The sequence below is a fragment of the Teleopsis dalmanni genome, chromosome 2 (assembly GCF_002237135.1).
Source record: "Teleopsis dalmanni isolate 2A chromosome 2, ASM223713v2, whole genome shotgun sequence".
Classification (NCBI taxonomy): Eukaryota; Metazoa; Arthropoda; class Insecta; order Diptera; family Diopsidae; genus Teleopsis; species Teleopsis dalmanni.
The window spans coordinates 143,769,060-143,787,485 of NC_051847.1; the positions used below are offsets into that span (position 1 = coordinate 143,769,060).

The 18,426-nt window shown below is 27.3% G+C and overlaps 2 protein-coding genes across 2 annotated transcripts in view; one reads left to right on the top strand and one right to left on the bottom strand.

Annotated features, from left to right (window-relative positions):
• LOC119675879 (putative cysteine proteinase CG12163) overlaps positions 1 to 11,658 on the bottom strand; it is a 26,349-nt gene extending 14,691 nt beyond the window's left edge. The window contains exon 1 of the mRNA XM_038087096.1: positions 11,382 to 11,658. Coding sequence (XP_037943024.1) covers positions 11,382 to 11,471 — 90 coding nt within the window. The 5' untranslated portion in view covers positions 11,472 to 11,658. The remainder of the gene's footprint in view (positions 1 to 11,381) is intronic.
• Positions 7,847 to 17,145, top strand: LOC119675880. Its single transcript, XM_038087097.1, has 6 exons — positions 7,847 to 7,949; positions 14,708 to 14,929; positions 14,997 to 15,528; positions 15,595 to 15,957; positions 16,683 to 16,902; positions 16,963 to 17,145. Exons 3-6 carry the CDS (start codon positions 15,128 to 15,130, stop codon positions 17,143 to 17,145), a joined length of 1,167 nt encoding a protein of 388 aa, XP_037943025.1. The 5' UTR covers positions 7,847 to 7,949; positions 14,708 to 14,929; positions 14,997 to 15,127.
• The last annotated feature ends 1,281 nt before the right edge of the window (positions 17,146 to 18,426 follow it).

The following is an 18,426-nucleotide window of genomic DNA, read 5'->3' on the forward strand; positions in this document are numbered from 1 at the left end:
ATAAATATACATATCTACATATTTAGCACTTCATTTATCTTTAGTACAACTTCAGTTTTTAATACAGTTTGATGTCATCACATTATTTGTACTTTGTAGTATAAAAATTCATAAGAGTTCTCAACTTTAAATGCGAGGGTAAACATTATACTGAATAAGAAAAAATAATTCAGGGCAAACATTTTTAAGAAACTGTTTTATATTAAAGCGTACTTAAAATTTAAAAGAAAATTTAAAGTATTAAATATGTAAGTATTTAACTGAGCGGTATATATTATTGAAATATTATAGAGAAATAATATTTTTATGATAAGATTTTTAAAATTTTTAAGTAATAATTAGATATTTTTGTTGTGAATATTAGAAAAACATAAACTTACAAAAAGGATTAGTAAGACATAAATTAGTTAAATAATAAATTTTATATATATACATATATATACCCCTATTCTCGTAAACCTAATTTCTCATAATAAACATGTGTATATCCTGTATATTTACAGAGTACTTAAAACAGTATTATATATTTTGGAAATATCATACCGATACATTTTTTCTAGATTTCAACCAAAATTGACAGAACCGGTCATTTACAGAAAATCATTAATCAATATTTAGAATAATAAAATCATTAAGATAATGTAGCAGGAGGCAAATATTCAGTCTGTAGCTCAACAACCATGACCTAAGGTCTAACTACAAACCGTTTTGATTTTTATGTAATAAGAAATATTCCATTTTATTATCGTTTATAGTAATTTTTAGTTCACTAAATAATTTTTAATTTGAAGGTTATCAATCCCTTCATATGTAGGGATTTAACGTGTAAAATAGTGTATAACCACATATTGTTGTATTGATTTTTATTATTATACACTAAATACAAACATATATGATTTCAAACATTTTTATATATTACCGTTTCGAATATATGTATTTATATATAAAAAAAATTTAATAGAATCCAAGCAGGTTTAAATTTTGAGTATTCTGATTGTTATAAGTATAATCACTAACAGTCAAGATTAAAATTTAATAATTTATAACAGAATAATATTTTAATTAATACTATTAATTTTGATATACCTAATAATTTAAGTAGACGATAAAAATACATAGAATTATTATTTTAAAATTTTTGTGCAAGGTTTATTTATTAATTTAATGTATATAAATTTTTTATATTGAATATAAAGAAGATTAATTTTACACATAACAAAAAAGAAAAATAACTTTAAACTTTAGTTTAAGGTTTATTTATTTATAGTTTAATCTAGGAAATAAAAATAATATATAATTAATTTTAATCTGACACTACGAAACGACAATCAAATGTTAAAATATATATTCAAAATGTATATACGTATATGTACTTAGTTCCGTTAAGAGATTTCAAATTAGTTAGGCATTATCAATTTTTTTTATTCTTCTCTCAACTTATACATTATATTTATACTAATTCATAGCAATGAAATAATATTCTTATTTACGTGCGAATTGTTCACTCTTTTGTATGACGGAACGAGGTCGAAAATAAAATTCTGGGAATTTTTTATTAATTTTGCAAATAAAAAAACTAATTTGCATAAAATTTGTAGAGTCAATCAAACAAAAGCCAATTTTCAGTCACCTCATGTGCTAATTCCATTTGTCCATTTTTATACAATTTCACAGATAAAAAGTATTGGAGTTTGAGTCAAACGAATTAGATACATATTTGATTCTTTAATATGAGTATAAATTGAAAATATAAATTACATACCAGAGATGTACAGCGAATGGCTCAGATTATAGTGCCAACAACAACATTCGCTGCGTTTCTGGAATGTTTGCTTGCTTACACCAATTGCGCATCGTGCAATGTCGTGCTTTGTACGTTAATGCAGTGCAGTGCTGTAGCTTGTACAGTCTATTGTGTTGTAATGCATCAAAAAAATCCAGTGCCGAAATTGCAAACAGAGAGCTATACCCCGACTAGCTGACATCACCCTCATAAATTAATGAAAAAGCAATAGGGGGGTTTGTCCGCACATATTTTCTCTCCCGCTTTTCTAGATGTGTCCATAGGGATCCCGATTTATGATCCTCTGGAGATCATTAAGAAGTACGTACCTCTGCTTTTTTTCAGCTTGCCAATAATAAAGGAAGGACACTTCGGTCATGTGTAACCCCCCATTAACATGGACTTCAAATAACAAAAGCTTATGAAACTCATAAAACAGGATCGAGTGAATACTACAAGGCTTATTGTCTCTGTCTCTGATGACTGGTGTATAGAAACCAACGCTGTATAGCGAAACTGATTCTAGATTTCTTTTAATACTCACCGTGGAAACTTATAGTGAAAAGAAATAATTAAACATTTGGCCTGGCCCCCAGAATAAATTTTTAGGGAAGTACTTTTTTGACAGTTTATCAGACTGTTAAATTACTTAAATTCAACGAAATTAATTGAGTTCTTGTTTTCTTTTCATATCTTAAGGTCTCTTGCGAGGAATGTAGTAGTAAAACAGCGAAAAATCGGTAATTATGGATAGTGAAAACATATTTGCGGACCTGCTATTGCAACGAACAAATCAGTCAAGTAAGCAGGATTTAAGAGCTAAATACGTTTTAAAGAAATAAATGTTTCATTTTTTTTATATTTCTATATTTAAATTTTAGATCGTTTAAAATTTCAGATGAATAATACGTTGCTGTACAAATGTAGCTTGAATCTTACAGATAGACAGTAAATTGGTATTTAAATGTCGCTTTAATATAGTAAAATAGAAATGCTTAATAGTCATAAAATCAACAAAACTTATACTATTATACTATTATTAAATCTGACAGATTTCCAGAAATTATATAAATATTAATCTTATGTCATAAAAGAAGACATTAGCATATATTGTATCTTAGAGGTCAAATGTAAAAGAAATTTTTCTACTTAAGAAATAAACAAGTGATTGCTACTTTGCAATTACAATTTCTACAATTGGTATATGAATTTTTATAAATATTTCTAATATATAATACAGTTTTTGCGTTGTAAAATAATTGAAGTTTATTTTTTATAACAACATTTATGTTGCTGTGTCAATAATAAAGTTTGTAGTGACAAGTTGATTTTATAAATATCTCAGGTAGTATGTCCTACTGTAATGCGACAAATTTGTAGATAATGCAGATGTACATGATGTACATTATATATATATTATTTATATATTTTTCTGAATATCTTGATATGCTACTCTCTGGATAACAGTGGTATTATAGCGATCGAACGATAAAGTATAAAATTTTAGTCTATATTTACTTTTTATGGCATTGTACATCCACATATGTAACTTGTCTGTGGTAATACAATAAAATAGAAATGTGAAAAATGTCACTCCACCTTGTTGAGTTCAATTTATGACTGGAGGTCTGGACACAAAATTAAGATTAATCAATGTAATGGCCGATTCGTTTGCATGACTACGGATGAACGGCAAATCTGTGATGAATCTGACACACTTAGGAGGTGGATGTGTAAGTTCGCTGTACTTGAGATTTTGAATGTAAGTTTTAACGATGAGCAATATACCGATAATATACTGAAGGTATGGGTTTGTAACCCAGAAATGGTTATGGGGCTATGATGGTGACAGAGCTCCACACTTGCAGATTCAGTCTGTTGAGCTCAATTAACGACTGAAGGCCTAGACATCAAGTTATGATTGATGACATGTACTGGCCAATCTTGCATCTCCAGTCTGTTGGGCTCAATTAATGACCGTAGGCTTCGACACCAAATTAAGATTTAAGGAACGATTGACAAATTATTATTCGTAATTTCGCAAACCAATTTTAATTAATAAAATTTTTCGCCATAAAAAAACAAAGTCAAGATTTAATCAACACACCAAATTATTTTTATTTATTATTTTAAGGATCATAAAATTGCGATTACCAAAACAACTGTAAACTGAAAACTTGTTATCATAATATTATGAAGTTTTGATAGCATCGTTTGAGGGATGCTATTCTCCACAAATTGTATGGAGTTGTTGATAGTGTTGCCATATATCAGGCAGCCCCAAATCTTATTGAATGGTATGATACTACTTTAAAAGTTTAAACTCATCGTCAGGAATAGATTGAGAAACACTAATGTTTGTCTGCCTTTGGTTTGATTGCAACTTATTATTTCAATTTTAAATGTCTAATTATAAACTACCCTAAACATGTTGTTATTAGTATCTAATAAACTTTAAATTAAGCTCGCATGAATATTTTACAATAAATCTAAATATCGGATATTTTTAATTAAATTTTCACGCTGGTAATTTACCAACGAGACCAAACGATACCAAGCGAGATATTGACATTGTTTATTTCTTTTATGAAGAATCTATTTTGATCGTTTCTAATGTTTTGGGTAATTGCTTAAAAAATTAGCTATAAAAATAAGCTATAAAATTAGTTTCTAATCAAGTGAATTTTTTAAGTTGGAAATATAATTTTGTATTTATTTCTTTTAAATTTTTTTTTGTATCTACGTACGTACAAATAAATTAGGTCTGACGTAAAACAAATAATTTTTGACATAAGCCAATGAGAATATGATTAATGCAAAATTTAATTATAATAAATTCAGTATTATTGATTGTAACGATTATTACATATCGTTTCTTGCAATTGATTTATTACGATAAAGGACATTATCACAGTAAACACTACATTTCAGCTTAAACTCACTATGCGCTTAAATATTATAGTTTCTGAACAAAATTTTTAAAAAGTATCTCATATTTAAAAAGTGCTCTCATAGTGTAAATCTATATTTTAAATGTCGTGATTTTTATTTTTATAATAATAACTCAAGATTTAAAAGCATTCTAAGTAAAAAAAATTAAATTAATAATTCGCAAGACTATAAATTATTTAAATTTATTATATTTATTGTATTGCTTTTTTATTTTTATCAATACATTATGGTAAAAAAATTTATTTTTATATGCAAACCTGAATTAGACTTCAACAAAAACTCATTCGAATCGGTATCTTTATTTTGGCATTAATTTCATCTTTGTTTACACAGCATTTTCATTCGAAATTCTAAATTTATGTTCATTATTAATACGTATAGTATAGATTATGAAGATATTTTCAAAACCAAATATATATATAAATATGATAATGTCCATAATATTGTTATCTTTATTAAAACAAATTAATACATAATTTAGCGGAAATATTTCACAGCATTTTATAAGTATTCATGAGTTCAAATTATGCATATCCGTAATGTTATGCAGCTTAATATATTCCACAGATACGGTTTTTATACTTTATTATAAACATAAAGTATTTATTAAACATATATAAACTCGGATAGTAAAGTTCAGCTGAGAGCGTAAAATGATTTTATTAAATTTAGTCTAATGTGAGCAGATAATTCATAAATGATGATGACTAAGCGAAACTCAGTCGTTTTTACGCAAACGTTTTGCTCCAACAATTGCTGTGAGAATATCTGAACAGATATAAATGTTATTATATATTCTGAACCTAACAATTTGATGTGTATTTAACAAATATTACATTAAAACAGAATCATGTACGTACTCATGTTTACAGCTAATTATATTTTAATACTCAATTATTTGAATGACTCCATCAAACCTACCTCAACATCATTTAGAATAATAAATCATCTGTATTTTCAAAGGTGATTTAATTATTCAATATTGAACAATTTTTAGATAAAAAGATTCAAATATATTATTGAATCATTTTTGTGCATGTTGATGAGTCAAACACTGTCTGATTAATATATGCGGCGTCATAATTTTATATTTAATTAATTTTTTTTTTGTAAAAAAAATATAAAAAAAGGTTAAAAAAAGTGATTTTAATGAAGTGACAAAATATTGCATTTATTTTCATAAATTTATTTATAATTTAAAGTTTGAGATTTGTTTGGAAGAGGTTACAAAAACATCTACTACTATTTTAAAATCTTTAATATGTACATAACAAATTATTATATATTACTACAATAGTTTATTATTTTAGTGAAAATACGAATAATATTTTTTAAAAAAAAAAAAATTTTTATAATTATAAATAATTTTAATCACAGTCGAACGCAACAAACATGAAGGGTCATACCCTGTTGTGTAAAAAAGTGTGGTAAGTACTTTTCACACTGGTGTATTCAATTCACTTTTACGAGATTATATTAATTCTGTAACAGATTATAATTAACAAGAGCAAATACTAGCATACATAGTGTCTTGATGAAAACTTTCTATTTAAGTTCGTTAAATATTTCACAAGTCATAAATAATGTACCTATATAGAACGTATTTATCTGAGATGTAAGACATTTTTTTATTTATTACTTTTTATCACTACTTTTATTTTTTACTTTTGCACACACAAAATTTGGCATAATGTTTGCGAAGCAATAAGCAGTAAGATCCTATAAACTGTATTTATTTTTAATCAGCTGAAAGAGAAAAACGATCTGTTGAGGTTTGTCCACTTGTTTTACAGGGACTTGAAGTTTTGTCTTAATGACCATAGCAGCCAGGTCACGTTGTCGTCGACTTACTTTGATTGAAAATGGATAAAGCATTTTATATGATTTCAGTGAAACCTATATACCTGATTGAACCCTTTTGGTAATATTACTAATTGCAGTAGAGAAACACTGACAACATTTAAGATATCTTTTAGCAGATAATAATCCTCATCTTGTAATACTTCTGTTCTCCACCCTAATAATCTTTTGTTTTTAAATGCTGGGTAGGTACTTTTTTCTTTGCAGTTTTATTGGATGTATAAACAATTAAAACTGATTTTTATTGATTATTTTAAAGCACACATATCCTTGTTAATATTTCGTACGATAGTATTCATCATTTGGAACTGAGCTTCAGAATATAGGGTTCAAAAAATACCAGGAATGTAGACTGTTTTACAAAAAGTACTCATGTTTAAAGTATAGTATTGCTAAAAAATGGATAGTTCAAATCCACTACCAGTAATCAAATTTTCAATACTATTCGAAGCACCAAAATATTAGAATTACTTTCTAATATTTATCTAATACAATATGAAACAAACGATTTTGAATATATATTCGAGATTTAAGAGTTGAAAAAAATTTATAAACTGATTATTTGCAAAAAAGAAAACTATCTGTACTGCCTTAACATGTAGAATGTACATACAATAAGTGCAAAGATAGAAGAACCATATTTTACAAAGTAATGATATTAACTAATATCGATTTAATCGCATCAATTAATTCCGGTTTATTCGCAACACATTGCATTTTTTAATGGTTCTCAGTGTATTTTTATAAATAAGTAGAAATATTCCATGTAACGTACACAAAAACAAGGATTTAGCTGAATTAATCAAGCTAAATAATTAATTAGTTACATATTATTAGTTACGGGATCTAGGGATAAAAGATGAATTTTTATTTCGATGATACAGAAGAAAACCTGTTAAAATTATGAACATGGCAGAATAATACCAGAGCTCTATATCTGATAATACTGTCTAGAGTGACTAAAATACGTCAAAAATTAGAAGATTGTCTTTAAAGATTAAGATTGAATGTAAATATCACAATTTTAAAGATTTTAGTTTCTACATCTATTTATGGGTCCATTAAACAGAGATATAAAAGCAAATTTATTAAGTCATTAATTAATACCAAAAGAGATCTGCTAGTTTTACGAAAAATCATAGTTAAATATGAGCTTTTCAGTAAAAATTTTACAAAGGTCTAGTTAGTAAAAAAATTAAAATAATTTGATTTCTTTTTAGCTATCAAATAAATATCTGTAATTATTAAAATAAAATTTTTTTTCACAAAATTTGGGAAAAGTTTTCTTTCCTTGTGTACTTCTAATAAATCGCAAAATGCGTTGCTGGATATTTTTGGACATTTAAAAATTATTGTATGTGAGTATATATTACAAATATTATATTAGTTTATATCTTTTTATATATTCTTATATTAATAAATTTATGTTTTTCTTATATGTTAAAGTGTTATTATAAATCAAGTTATCTTGTAAATACTCCAAGTCTTTGGAGTTATCTTGTAATCCATATACATATGATGATTAATATTATAAACTGGTTCTTTTATATACCATGATTTTTTATTGATTATGGTTGAAATAAGAAATGTTACTATTTTAAGCTTGTTAGGAGTTGGGCTCTTAATTGTTCTTCATTTATTCCCCAACCTAACAGATTACTTTCTTTATATTCTAATGTGACCCACTTTTTGTACTGACTTTTTAAGATTAGAGTAGAGATTAGACAGTAGAGTAATTTGTAAAACAGAAATAATTAAATAACTGTTGTGTCGTTATTATAAGTTTACCAGAACAATATTAAGATTTTTTTTAACTCCTTACTCCTTAATTGTAATTCATTCTATTCGTTTAGTACGTTTAATTAAAATACAATCAGTTTAGTATCAATTTAAGAATGGAAAATTTTATTTGCATTTTTTAAGAAGATAAACATCAGACTATTTTGTGTTCTCTTATAAACTTAAACCTTAAAATTATAATTTTATAATAACTTTCTTATTTGATCTTCAAATCAATGCTTAAATATATTCAACTTTATGACTGACTAAAACAGTTGACATGTATTAAATATAACATTTAGAATTATAGTATAAGATGATAAAGCAAATTGTGTAATCTTTTTTCATACAAATCTTCCTTCATGTACAAAATGTAGTAGATTTAAGCGATGAATCACAGTAATTAACAACAAAGTTCATTTTAAAACCGGTTTCAGCACTTTTTTTTTGTAATTTATTGTTCTTTGTTCTTCTGTTTCTTAATGAAATGGACTATATATAATCTTATGTGACAACTATTCTAATATTAATATAAATATTATTCCGTTAGGGCCATATTATACAGATAGTCATTGTCATGTCCTATTTTCAATGTAAATTTAAATTTGAGATTGAGAAAAAGTGCATTTTGCTGAAAAAGTTTTCTGTGCCTCGTCATAGCTAGTTTTATTTCACAAATAAACTTTAATAACTGGTTTTGAGGTTAAAATCGATTTCCGCCATTAAAGTTCGTAACGTGAAAATGATAAAATATAATTACCTAATTAAATTTAGGTACAAAAAAGACTTGTCTATATAGTAGTAAAGGTAGGAAATTGACAATTGTATTATGACTCTTTGCATAACATGTCTTTGGTGATGACCAATTGCCGTAACTATTCGTCATGAACCATTTCACGCTTTATATAACATGACCGATAGGAGAGTTTTCACTATAATTGTGTTTAAACGAGCATATTTCATTATACTTAGTTATTTAGCAAACTTAAACTAGGTCAGTTTAGGCATTATTGCGATGATTGTTGGGATCCACCACTTAAGCATGTCAATAAGTTAATTATATATAAAAAAAAGTTTATACACAAAATATAAACAAAATATAGGCAGATCTTTCATTTGGTCTTTAGAAAGTCTGAAAAGAGCTGTCAGTCTTGCAAATGACCGCTTCCAGAATACGAAAGATCTTTCAAACGAACTCTTGCCAGAATTGTCCTGTTAATGTACTACATTTTATATAATAAAATATAAAACTTTTACTTTTAATCGGATTAGATTTAATTTTAACATTAGGAGAAGGTTTAGTCTTTTAGCTTTAGTCTGAGAAGGTTTTATTAAAAAATTCCAAGTAACTATATGTGGAAAATAGATATTAAAGATTCAAAGTAGACAAAGTCAACGTCTTTATTTTCTTTTAGTTCAAATCCTTTTATGTTAAATATATCTCTACCAAGTATTTTAGCGAAATCTTTCTTAGTCTAGCCCATTTATAACTATTTTATTCCCTTGAGCAGATTTCCTTTCTGTATAAACCCTATACTTCACGTACTATACTTTTATGTTAAATATATCTCTACTAAGTATTTTAGTAAAATCTTTCTTTGCCTAGCCCATTTATAACTATTTTATTCCCTTGAGCAGATTTCCTTTCTATATTAACCCTATACTTCACGTACTATAGAACCCTTTTTTTAATTGCACAATACAAGTAGCAAATATGCTTGTTCTAACAAAACGGCCGAGGTAAAATTAGTGCTTCTTCCCGCACAGTCAAAAATGCTGACGTTCAGCTCGAAGCTATACAACAACAAAAACAAAGAAACTCACACCGCCATTCAACAATTAACTTTTTTTCTGTAAACTAAGCTAAATTTACTTTGTTAATATATTTATGTAAACAATATCCCTAAGATGAGTGAACACGATACGCCATATGTTTGTATGTATGTACAGGCATGCATATAAATATATGTGTACATATTTTGCATTAAACTGAAACATATTTTAGTTTTTTTAAAGCTCTTTGATGTTTATTTTATGAAAAAGTATGTGATTAAGAATTTGGTATATTCAGCAAAAATTTAAAAAAATATGATGGATTTTTAATATAAAATAATGCCTTGTCTAAAAAACTGATTTTAATTAATTCAAATCACTGCAACGAAAAAGAATGGCATCTTTTTTATTAAAATTAATAAAAATTGAAATTAATTGCAAAAACGCAGATTTTAAAGCTAAATAAGCTGCTTGAATTAATCCCAACCAGAACAACAATGATAATAACAACAACAAAAGCAAAAATACCAACAGTAAAAGTAGTCAATTGATAAAGAAATTGCTTTTGTTGTTATATTAACTGTTCCTAACATGACAACAATAATAACAACAATAACAATATATAATCGGTCAAATTAGCTTTGTAAAAGGTCTTTCTCCTTCATCTCTTCACTTGCTTCCTACCTAAACAAATTGATTTGAATCAAGTAAACAAAGCCAGCAAAACTTAGTTGATAAAAGCAATTTGCAGTGCTTTTTGTATGGCAATATTTTTTAATGGAAGTTAAGTTTGGAAGCGTAAAAAATGTATAAAAAAAAAGTTTCTTTGTTAGTTGAATTAGCAATGAATGGTTTGTGTGTGGGTATTTTAAATATTAGAAGCAAGTTGTTTTTGTAGTTAATTTGTTGAAGCTTGTAAAGTGAATATCAGTTGGCATAATATTAAATTCAAAAAGCAGTTTAATAATTTAGTAGCAGTAATAACTTATTGAAATTAATATTTAATCAACTTGAAATTTAAAATGCCTTTTAAATAATTATAAAAAAAGTGTAGAATATTTATTAAAATTTTTTTTTAATTAAATTGTGGTGCGTTATGTGAGTGTGTATTTTATGTCTTCTACTGCTTGGTACTTAAATGAATTTAGCATTTTTTAGTTATAATTAGCATTAGTGGTAATAATTGCATTATTTACTTCATAATAATAATAGAATATCATTTTATTGTACTTACATATTCTGCGCTTTTTGAATCATCAGCTTTGATTTGGCCACACATTAAAAGTGCAACAATTGTTACACTTGTCAAAATGTTAAGACGCATTTTCAACACTTTAACACTTACGAATTATTAATTAATTTTTAAAATTTCGAATTTCTTTAAAACCAATTTTTTTTTAATGTTAATTAATTTCGCAAGGAATTAAAGTGTAAATTTAATTTATGCAGTTATGAAAATAAAACAAACCGAACACTTGTTCAAAACAACACAACACGGCAAATGACACAACACTACTGAATTTATGAAAACAACACCATCCAAATTTTCCAAGAAATGGAACTTAAGACCATATGTGTGTGGAATGTATTTTATTAGTAGTCAAAAAAATACTTTAGTGTTGCTGTTTACAGAAAAAGTATTTTTAAACTTATGTTAATGTGTAAAAACAAATGTAAACATATATTAAATTAAAATAGGGTATTCAGGATGTCTGTGTGCATCGTTGAATGTGCAACATTACAAACTCAAATAATTGTGAATACATTTTGTATATATTAATCTTAAAAATATTTAGAACAAATGATTTTTGTTTTCGTATTTATTTACTTATTTACTTTCTTTTTTATAAATTTGTTTTATTATTTAAGGTATTAAAACAATAAATTCACAATTTATGTATTCACAATTTAAACATGTTGTTTAAACATGTTCATATGAATAAAACCAAAAACCAAAGAATACTTTGCATATAACAAAAAGTTATTGGAGTTTATTCCTAAATTATTCTCTTAAGAAATAATAAGTCTAGAAGGCATATAAAGGCAGCTGTTATTGTCCCTTACTAAACTATATACTGACTATTGTTTATGGTTTCAAAATTTAAACAAAAATGTAGGTTTCCAGATCTTTTTCTAACACGCTTACGGTCTTCAATTATTTTTTATAATCTAAGAAATAATATATGCGGTTTTTGAATCTGGAACTTATAAAGAACTATTAACGAAATAGTTTTTGATTTCAATGAACTAATTGATAGAATTGCAGCTCTAAAGACTAGGGAAGTATATATTTAAAAAATTCTTTTAAATATAAAGTTAATTTATATTTATTGTTTTATATACATTGTTTTTCAGATCTTCTTTATATACAGTCAGCGACAAAACTCTACATACACCCCCCATTTTTGCTAGCTCGTAAATCCAAGGACATAGTAGAAAAAAGTAATGATACAGTTTTGTTTAGAACTGTTTTTTAATAATAATAAACAAAAGAAAATCCATTCATCAATATAAATTAACAAAGTTATTCGAAAAAAACCTAAAAAAATCATTGACAAAAGTCTACATACACTTCATTGGTTGTTAGATATAGTCGACAGTAATTTAAATGTTAAACGGGAAAGTACCGTTTTTCATATTTCATGCTTGTGGCATGAGTCATACATTTATATAATGCACTTAGTTGTGCTTTGAGAGTGGTATTTAATTGACACGAGGGGTCCACGAAAAGAATTTCAAGTGATATGCGAAATCTGGTTATTAAGCATAGAAATGAAAAAAAACCTTATGGTAAAAGTATCAAAATTAGTTAATTAAACTCGATCAACAGTTCAGACGATAATAAAAAATTTTAAAAATACTGGTTCTCCTGAAAATAAACCTCGCAGTGGCCGCCCAAGGATACTCATACGTAGGGATGTCAGCTTGGTTTTAAAAGAAGTTAACAAAAATCCGAAAGTAAGTGCCTTAAATTTAGTCGAACACATTGCTAATGCAACTGGAAAGCATGTCAATCTACGTCAAAGTTATTTTTCCTACTTCAGTTGCAGCTACGGCTCCCCAAAGCATAGCACTGCCACCACCATGCTTTACAGTTGGCATTATATGTTTCGGGTTCAGTGCTGTTTTCGCTTTCCTCCAAACTTTAGCTTTCCCATCGCTTTCAAATATATTGAATTTGGATTCATCTGTAAATAAAACTTGCTTCCCGAAATCAAAATCCTTTTCTTTATATTGTTTGGCAAACTCCAAGCGCAGCTTTCGGTTTTTTTCAGAAATTAAAGGTTCTATGGTTTGGCAGTGCTATGGTTTGGGGAGCCGTAGCTGCAACTGAAGTAGGAAAAATAGCTTTGACGTGGATTGACATGCTTTCCAGTTGCATTAGCAATGTGTTCGACTAATTTTAAGGCACTTACTTTCGGATTTTTGTTAACTTCTTTTAAAACCAAGCTGACATCCCTACGTATGAGTATCCTTGGGCGGCCACTGCGAGGCTTATTTTCAATAGAACCACTATTTTTATAATTTTTTATTATCGTCTGAACTGTTGATCGAGTCAAATTTACTAATTTTGATACTTTTACCATAAGGTTTTTTTTCATTTCTATGCTTAATAACCTGATTTCGCATATCACTTGAAATTCTTTTCGTGGACCCTTCGTGTCAATTAAATACCACTCTCAAAGCACAACTAAGTGCATTATATAAATGTATGACTCATGCCACAAGCATGAAATATGAAAAACGGTACTTTCCCGTTTAACATTTAAATTACTGTCGACTATATCTAACAACCAATGAAGTGTATGTAGACTTTTGTCAATGATTTTTTTAGGTTTTTTTCGAATAACTTTGTTAATTTATATTGATGAATGGATTTTCTTTTGTTTATTATTATTAAAAAACAGTTCTAAACAAAACTGTATCATTACTTTTTTCTACTATGTCCTTGGATTTACGAGCTAGCAAAAATGGGGGGTGTATGTAGAGTTTTGTCGCTGACTGTATATTGAATTACTTTATGAAGTAGAAATATATGGTGGAAATCTTTGTGATACTAACTTTAGCATGAATTGTCAAATACATCAATATATTAAATATATCAACATATTCTTTAAAAAAACATTTTGAATGGGATAGTTTAATCATTCATGGTTCATATATGTACATTATTCCCTATCATATAAATTATATATATATATATGCATATAATATATTTATTATAATCTATTTAAAAAAGTTATAATTAAAATGATTTTACAAACAAATAAAATATTTTCTTTTAAAGAAATTATTATTTTCATAACAAATTTTTTCTTTATTTTACTGTATTATTCTCGGTGTTTAGAACATATTAGGCTAACCTAGTTAACCTTCAAACTGTTACGTTGGTTACTCAATAATTCCTTAGCGTATTGATATATTATATCCAAAAAATATCAATAAATAGTTAGCAAAGAGGACTATCAACAGTTTTTTAAATCACAATTATATAGTTTTCATTTATTGTTATTAATAATATAAAAATAATTTAACAAAATAAAATGTCCACTCATACAGGTAGAGCTTTTTTGAACTCATGTTTAAAAACACCAATAGATCCTTGCAATAACTGTCCTGCGCCTATTTACAACCGACCAAAAATTTATTTAGGGCGCTGTCATAAAACAAAAGTAAAATCTACGAAGCAAGTAAGCCCTTCCGATCCAGATACAGAAACAGAAGAGTTGGTTGCAAATACTGAGATTCGTTCTTTAGCTGAGCTTTACGATAGTATTCCAAGTAATATAAATGAATATTATATATTATTTATAGTAATTAAAAGTAAAAAATCTTTTATAATTTTTAGATTACTGTGATATTAATCATTTGCCAGAAGCTGAGTTTTACACAACTTTAGAAACATTACGTATAACTTGCGAAAATTTGAGAACCAATGAACCAAATACGTCGGAATATATTGAAAATCATAATACGGGCATGTCCACAAATTGCAATGCTAAACAAATAACTAAAAAGAGACCGACACCTATTATCAATATAAAAACGGTCCAGAAAAAACCAAATACCGCAATAACAACAACCAATACAAAATCGAATATATCTACACCATCTGCTTGTCTACGACCTAATAACTCTGCAGCATTTACCTGTCAAAAACCTAATACACTTTCACCAACGACTTGTACTAGGACTTTTCAAAAGAAACCATACGCTCATATACGTTCAAAAGTTTACCAAAGAAAGCCAACGATAACTATTAATGGAAAACAGTGCCAAAGAAAATCTACAACATATGCTGAGTTTAAACTAAAAGAGAAATTACAGCATCCACCATTTTTTCAAGATGACATCGATGCGGAGACAGCAACATTTCAGAAGTATCAAATAAACGTACCTTAATTTATAATTAAATCTGTAAAAAATTTCAATTATTATCATTTCAGTTGTCGAAAAGAATTCCAAGCTGAAGTTCAAGCTTTCAAAAAAACACTTAGGGAGCTAGAATTGGAACTTACCAGACCAAGATCGTTTAATATATCTGAAATTAATGAACAAACAGTTTCTACAAATGATTTATGTTCATATCGAGAACGTTTGAAAAAATCATTTTCTGCTAATGATATCGGTAATTACCGATGGATATGGAATGAGGATCCTATTGAAACAGCAGAAAAGGAAATCTTTAAAGCGATATGTTCACCAGAACCGCATGCGCACTTAATACAGCCAATGAATTTGAGTAATGGAAACAATAGGGAAGAAACGAAAGTATGCAGTGAAAAACTTAAGGAAGAAAATAGAATTATGTAAGTAACTAAATAAACAGTTATTTATATAAATATTTTCGAATTGCACATTTATACATACTAATAAAAGTAATATAGTTCCTGTATCAATGTCATCCAACACTATTTGGGGGAACATGCCTCAAATTTCTCAATCTGTCCATTTTTAGATTATCTGAACTGACACCATATTTTTCTAGGTCATGTTCTTGTCTGCAACGCTTCTTTATTAAGTAATAAATTCGTATTATTGTCATGTATAAATGGTTATTTAATAATTGTTTTGACAATTAATTGGATAATTTCTCCAGACATAAATTAAGACGGCTAATTTTAGATTGGAGAAAACTTCGAGACTCTCACTGCTAATTCTGTTGTTAGGAAATGATAAAATACTAATTAATGGATTAGTTAGTATAATCTACTTATTGTAAATATTTGTTATGTTATCACCGGTCAGAAAACCCAGTTTATTAAAATCCAGTGCAATAATCAATAAATTAAGGAAAAGTTCTCAACATGAGAATATTGTTATAAATGTACAAACCATTCACAGTCTCTACTGTGAGAAATATATCATTTTACTACATAGAGATCTTATAGAGCTTATAAAGAAAATTTAAATTGTCGACCTCCGCACTTAGTGTTCGAAACAATGTTTAAAATTAGTTTCTTTAGTGTTATGTTTAAATCCCAAAAATATAAATTTTTTGTATAAATATACACCTTCATTTTTTTTTAATTAGAGAACCTAAAACTAATCCAACTACTTCGAATGAAATATCAATGACTACTACACCTACTATAATTGAAACTCCTGTAATTAATTTAACACCAGTTTCTAAAGTCAGTAGCAATACAGATGTCTTAAATATTGCAAATCTTAAAGCTAATGTAGACACGAAGAACCTAACACAAGAGCAAACATTTCCTATGTGTAACACTTCGACTTTAAACAAATCAAAGGTAAAGGACAAGAATTTATTAAAGTCAGAACAAGCACAAACAATTCTTTTTTTTTAATAGATTCATTATCCGGCAATAATATATCCAGTAGCTAGACAGAATCTTGCTGCTACATTGCGTGCTGAGGTTGCTAAAAAAAAACTAGAAGAATTGGCTACTTATGACAACCCAATACCGAGCCCACCACCTTACGATTGGGGAGTACGTAAAACTCCAGCTTGGAAGTCCTTATCCTACAAGTAAGTTTGTATCTAATATCTATGTATCTAAAGATCAAATAATATAATACAATTTAGTATTGTAACTTTAAATCAATATCAGATAATAGTCCAACGGCCAGATAATGGCTGTCAAAACATTGTTTGAAACAATGTTTGAAATTAAATATAATATGTATTATAAACTTGTAATATAGATATTTTATCTCATTCACATAAGTCTTCTCTAAAACAGAAATAATAAAAAAACTGAATTTAGAACTACTCTAAATATGAAATTTATCATCTCAATATAATAGGGAACACCATAGGTTTACTATTATTTGTAATATCTTAATTAAAGAAATAAAAATGTATCTTCTCGGTCCATTTCCATTTAGTATTAGCGGAAAACAGCAGTTTCAGAAATCACCAATAATGCCATCTCTATATCGGAAAAGATATACTATTAAGCAATGTACAGTGATGAAAGGTGTAAACACATATATGTATATTGCTTCTTGTTAAAGTTAAAAGAGACCTTGTTTTTCCTCTTTTGTTGCATATTTTGTTCTTAAATTGTCAGTGCTTATGACATACATATGTTTTCTACTTTCCGTCGTTGCTATTTGATCTCTAATAAGTTTAAAATAGTTTTTGTTTTTTATTTTTTTAAGAATATTAACTTTTATTTCCAGCATTAATTTTTTGTATACATATTTCTATACGTATTTCGGCAAATTCGCTTTTGTCTTCATCAGGAGAATTTATTGTAGGAGTCTTTACATTCTCTCTCCAGTAGCCATGACATAGGATAGAAAATATTCTATGTTATCAGTGTGAACCAAAACCTTTATCACAAACTCAACATATTATCTGCCTTCTTAATGATTTTAGTTATAGTTTCAAGCAATTTCAGAATCAGTGGACCAAACTCCATTATTCAGATTACTCAGATTATATATGAACAAAAAACATGAACTTGAGTATTAAATTATTAACACTCTTATGCCACCTCGCTCCTTTTTTGTAAATAAATGTAGATTCTTAACATTGCAGTATTTTAATCTTGGAAGACAGGAATTAAGGTTTCATATTTGGAAAATAAATAATTAACTTAGAGCGGTTAATTTTTATTAGTTTTTGAATTTAGTATTATAAGTAATACCCATCCACACCCCATGTTTAACATATGCAGAACACTTAACACTACTTACGAATACAATATATCAGTGCTGTTCAAAGCACGGCCCACGGCTAATGTTTGTGCGGCTCACGACATGTTTTTAATCTACTAAAATTACGCGAATTTTCTTTTGGTGTACTG

Coding starts and splice junctions, on each gene's coding strand:
- LOC119675880 (XM_038087097.1), top strand. CDS start 15,128: ATGTCCACAAATTGCAATGCTAAACAAATAACTAAAAAGAGACCGACA. Junction 15,529..15,594: donor GAGACAGCAACATTTCAGAA/GTATCAAATAAA, acceptor TTATCATTTCAG/TTGTCGAAAAGAATTCCAAG. Junction 15,958..16,682: donor AAGGAAGAAAATAGAATTAT/GTAAGTAACTAA, acceptor TTTTTTAATTAG/AGAACCTAAAACTAATCCAA.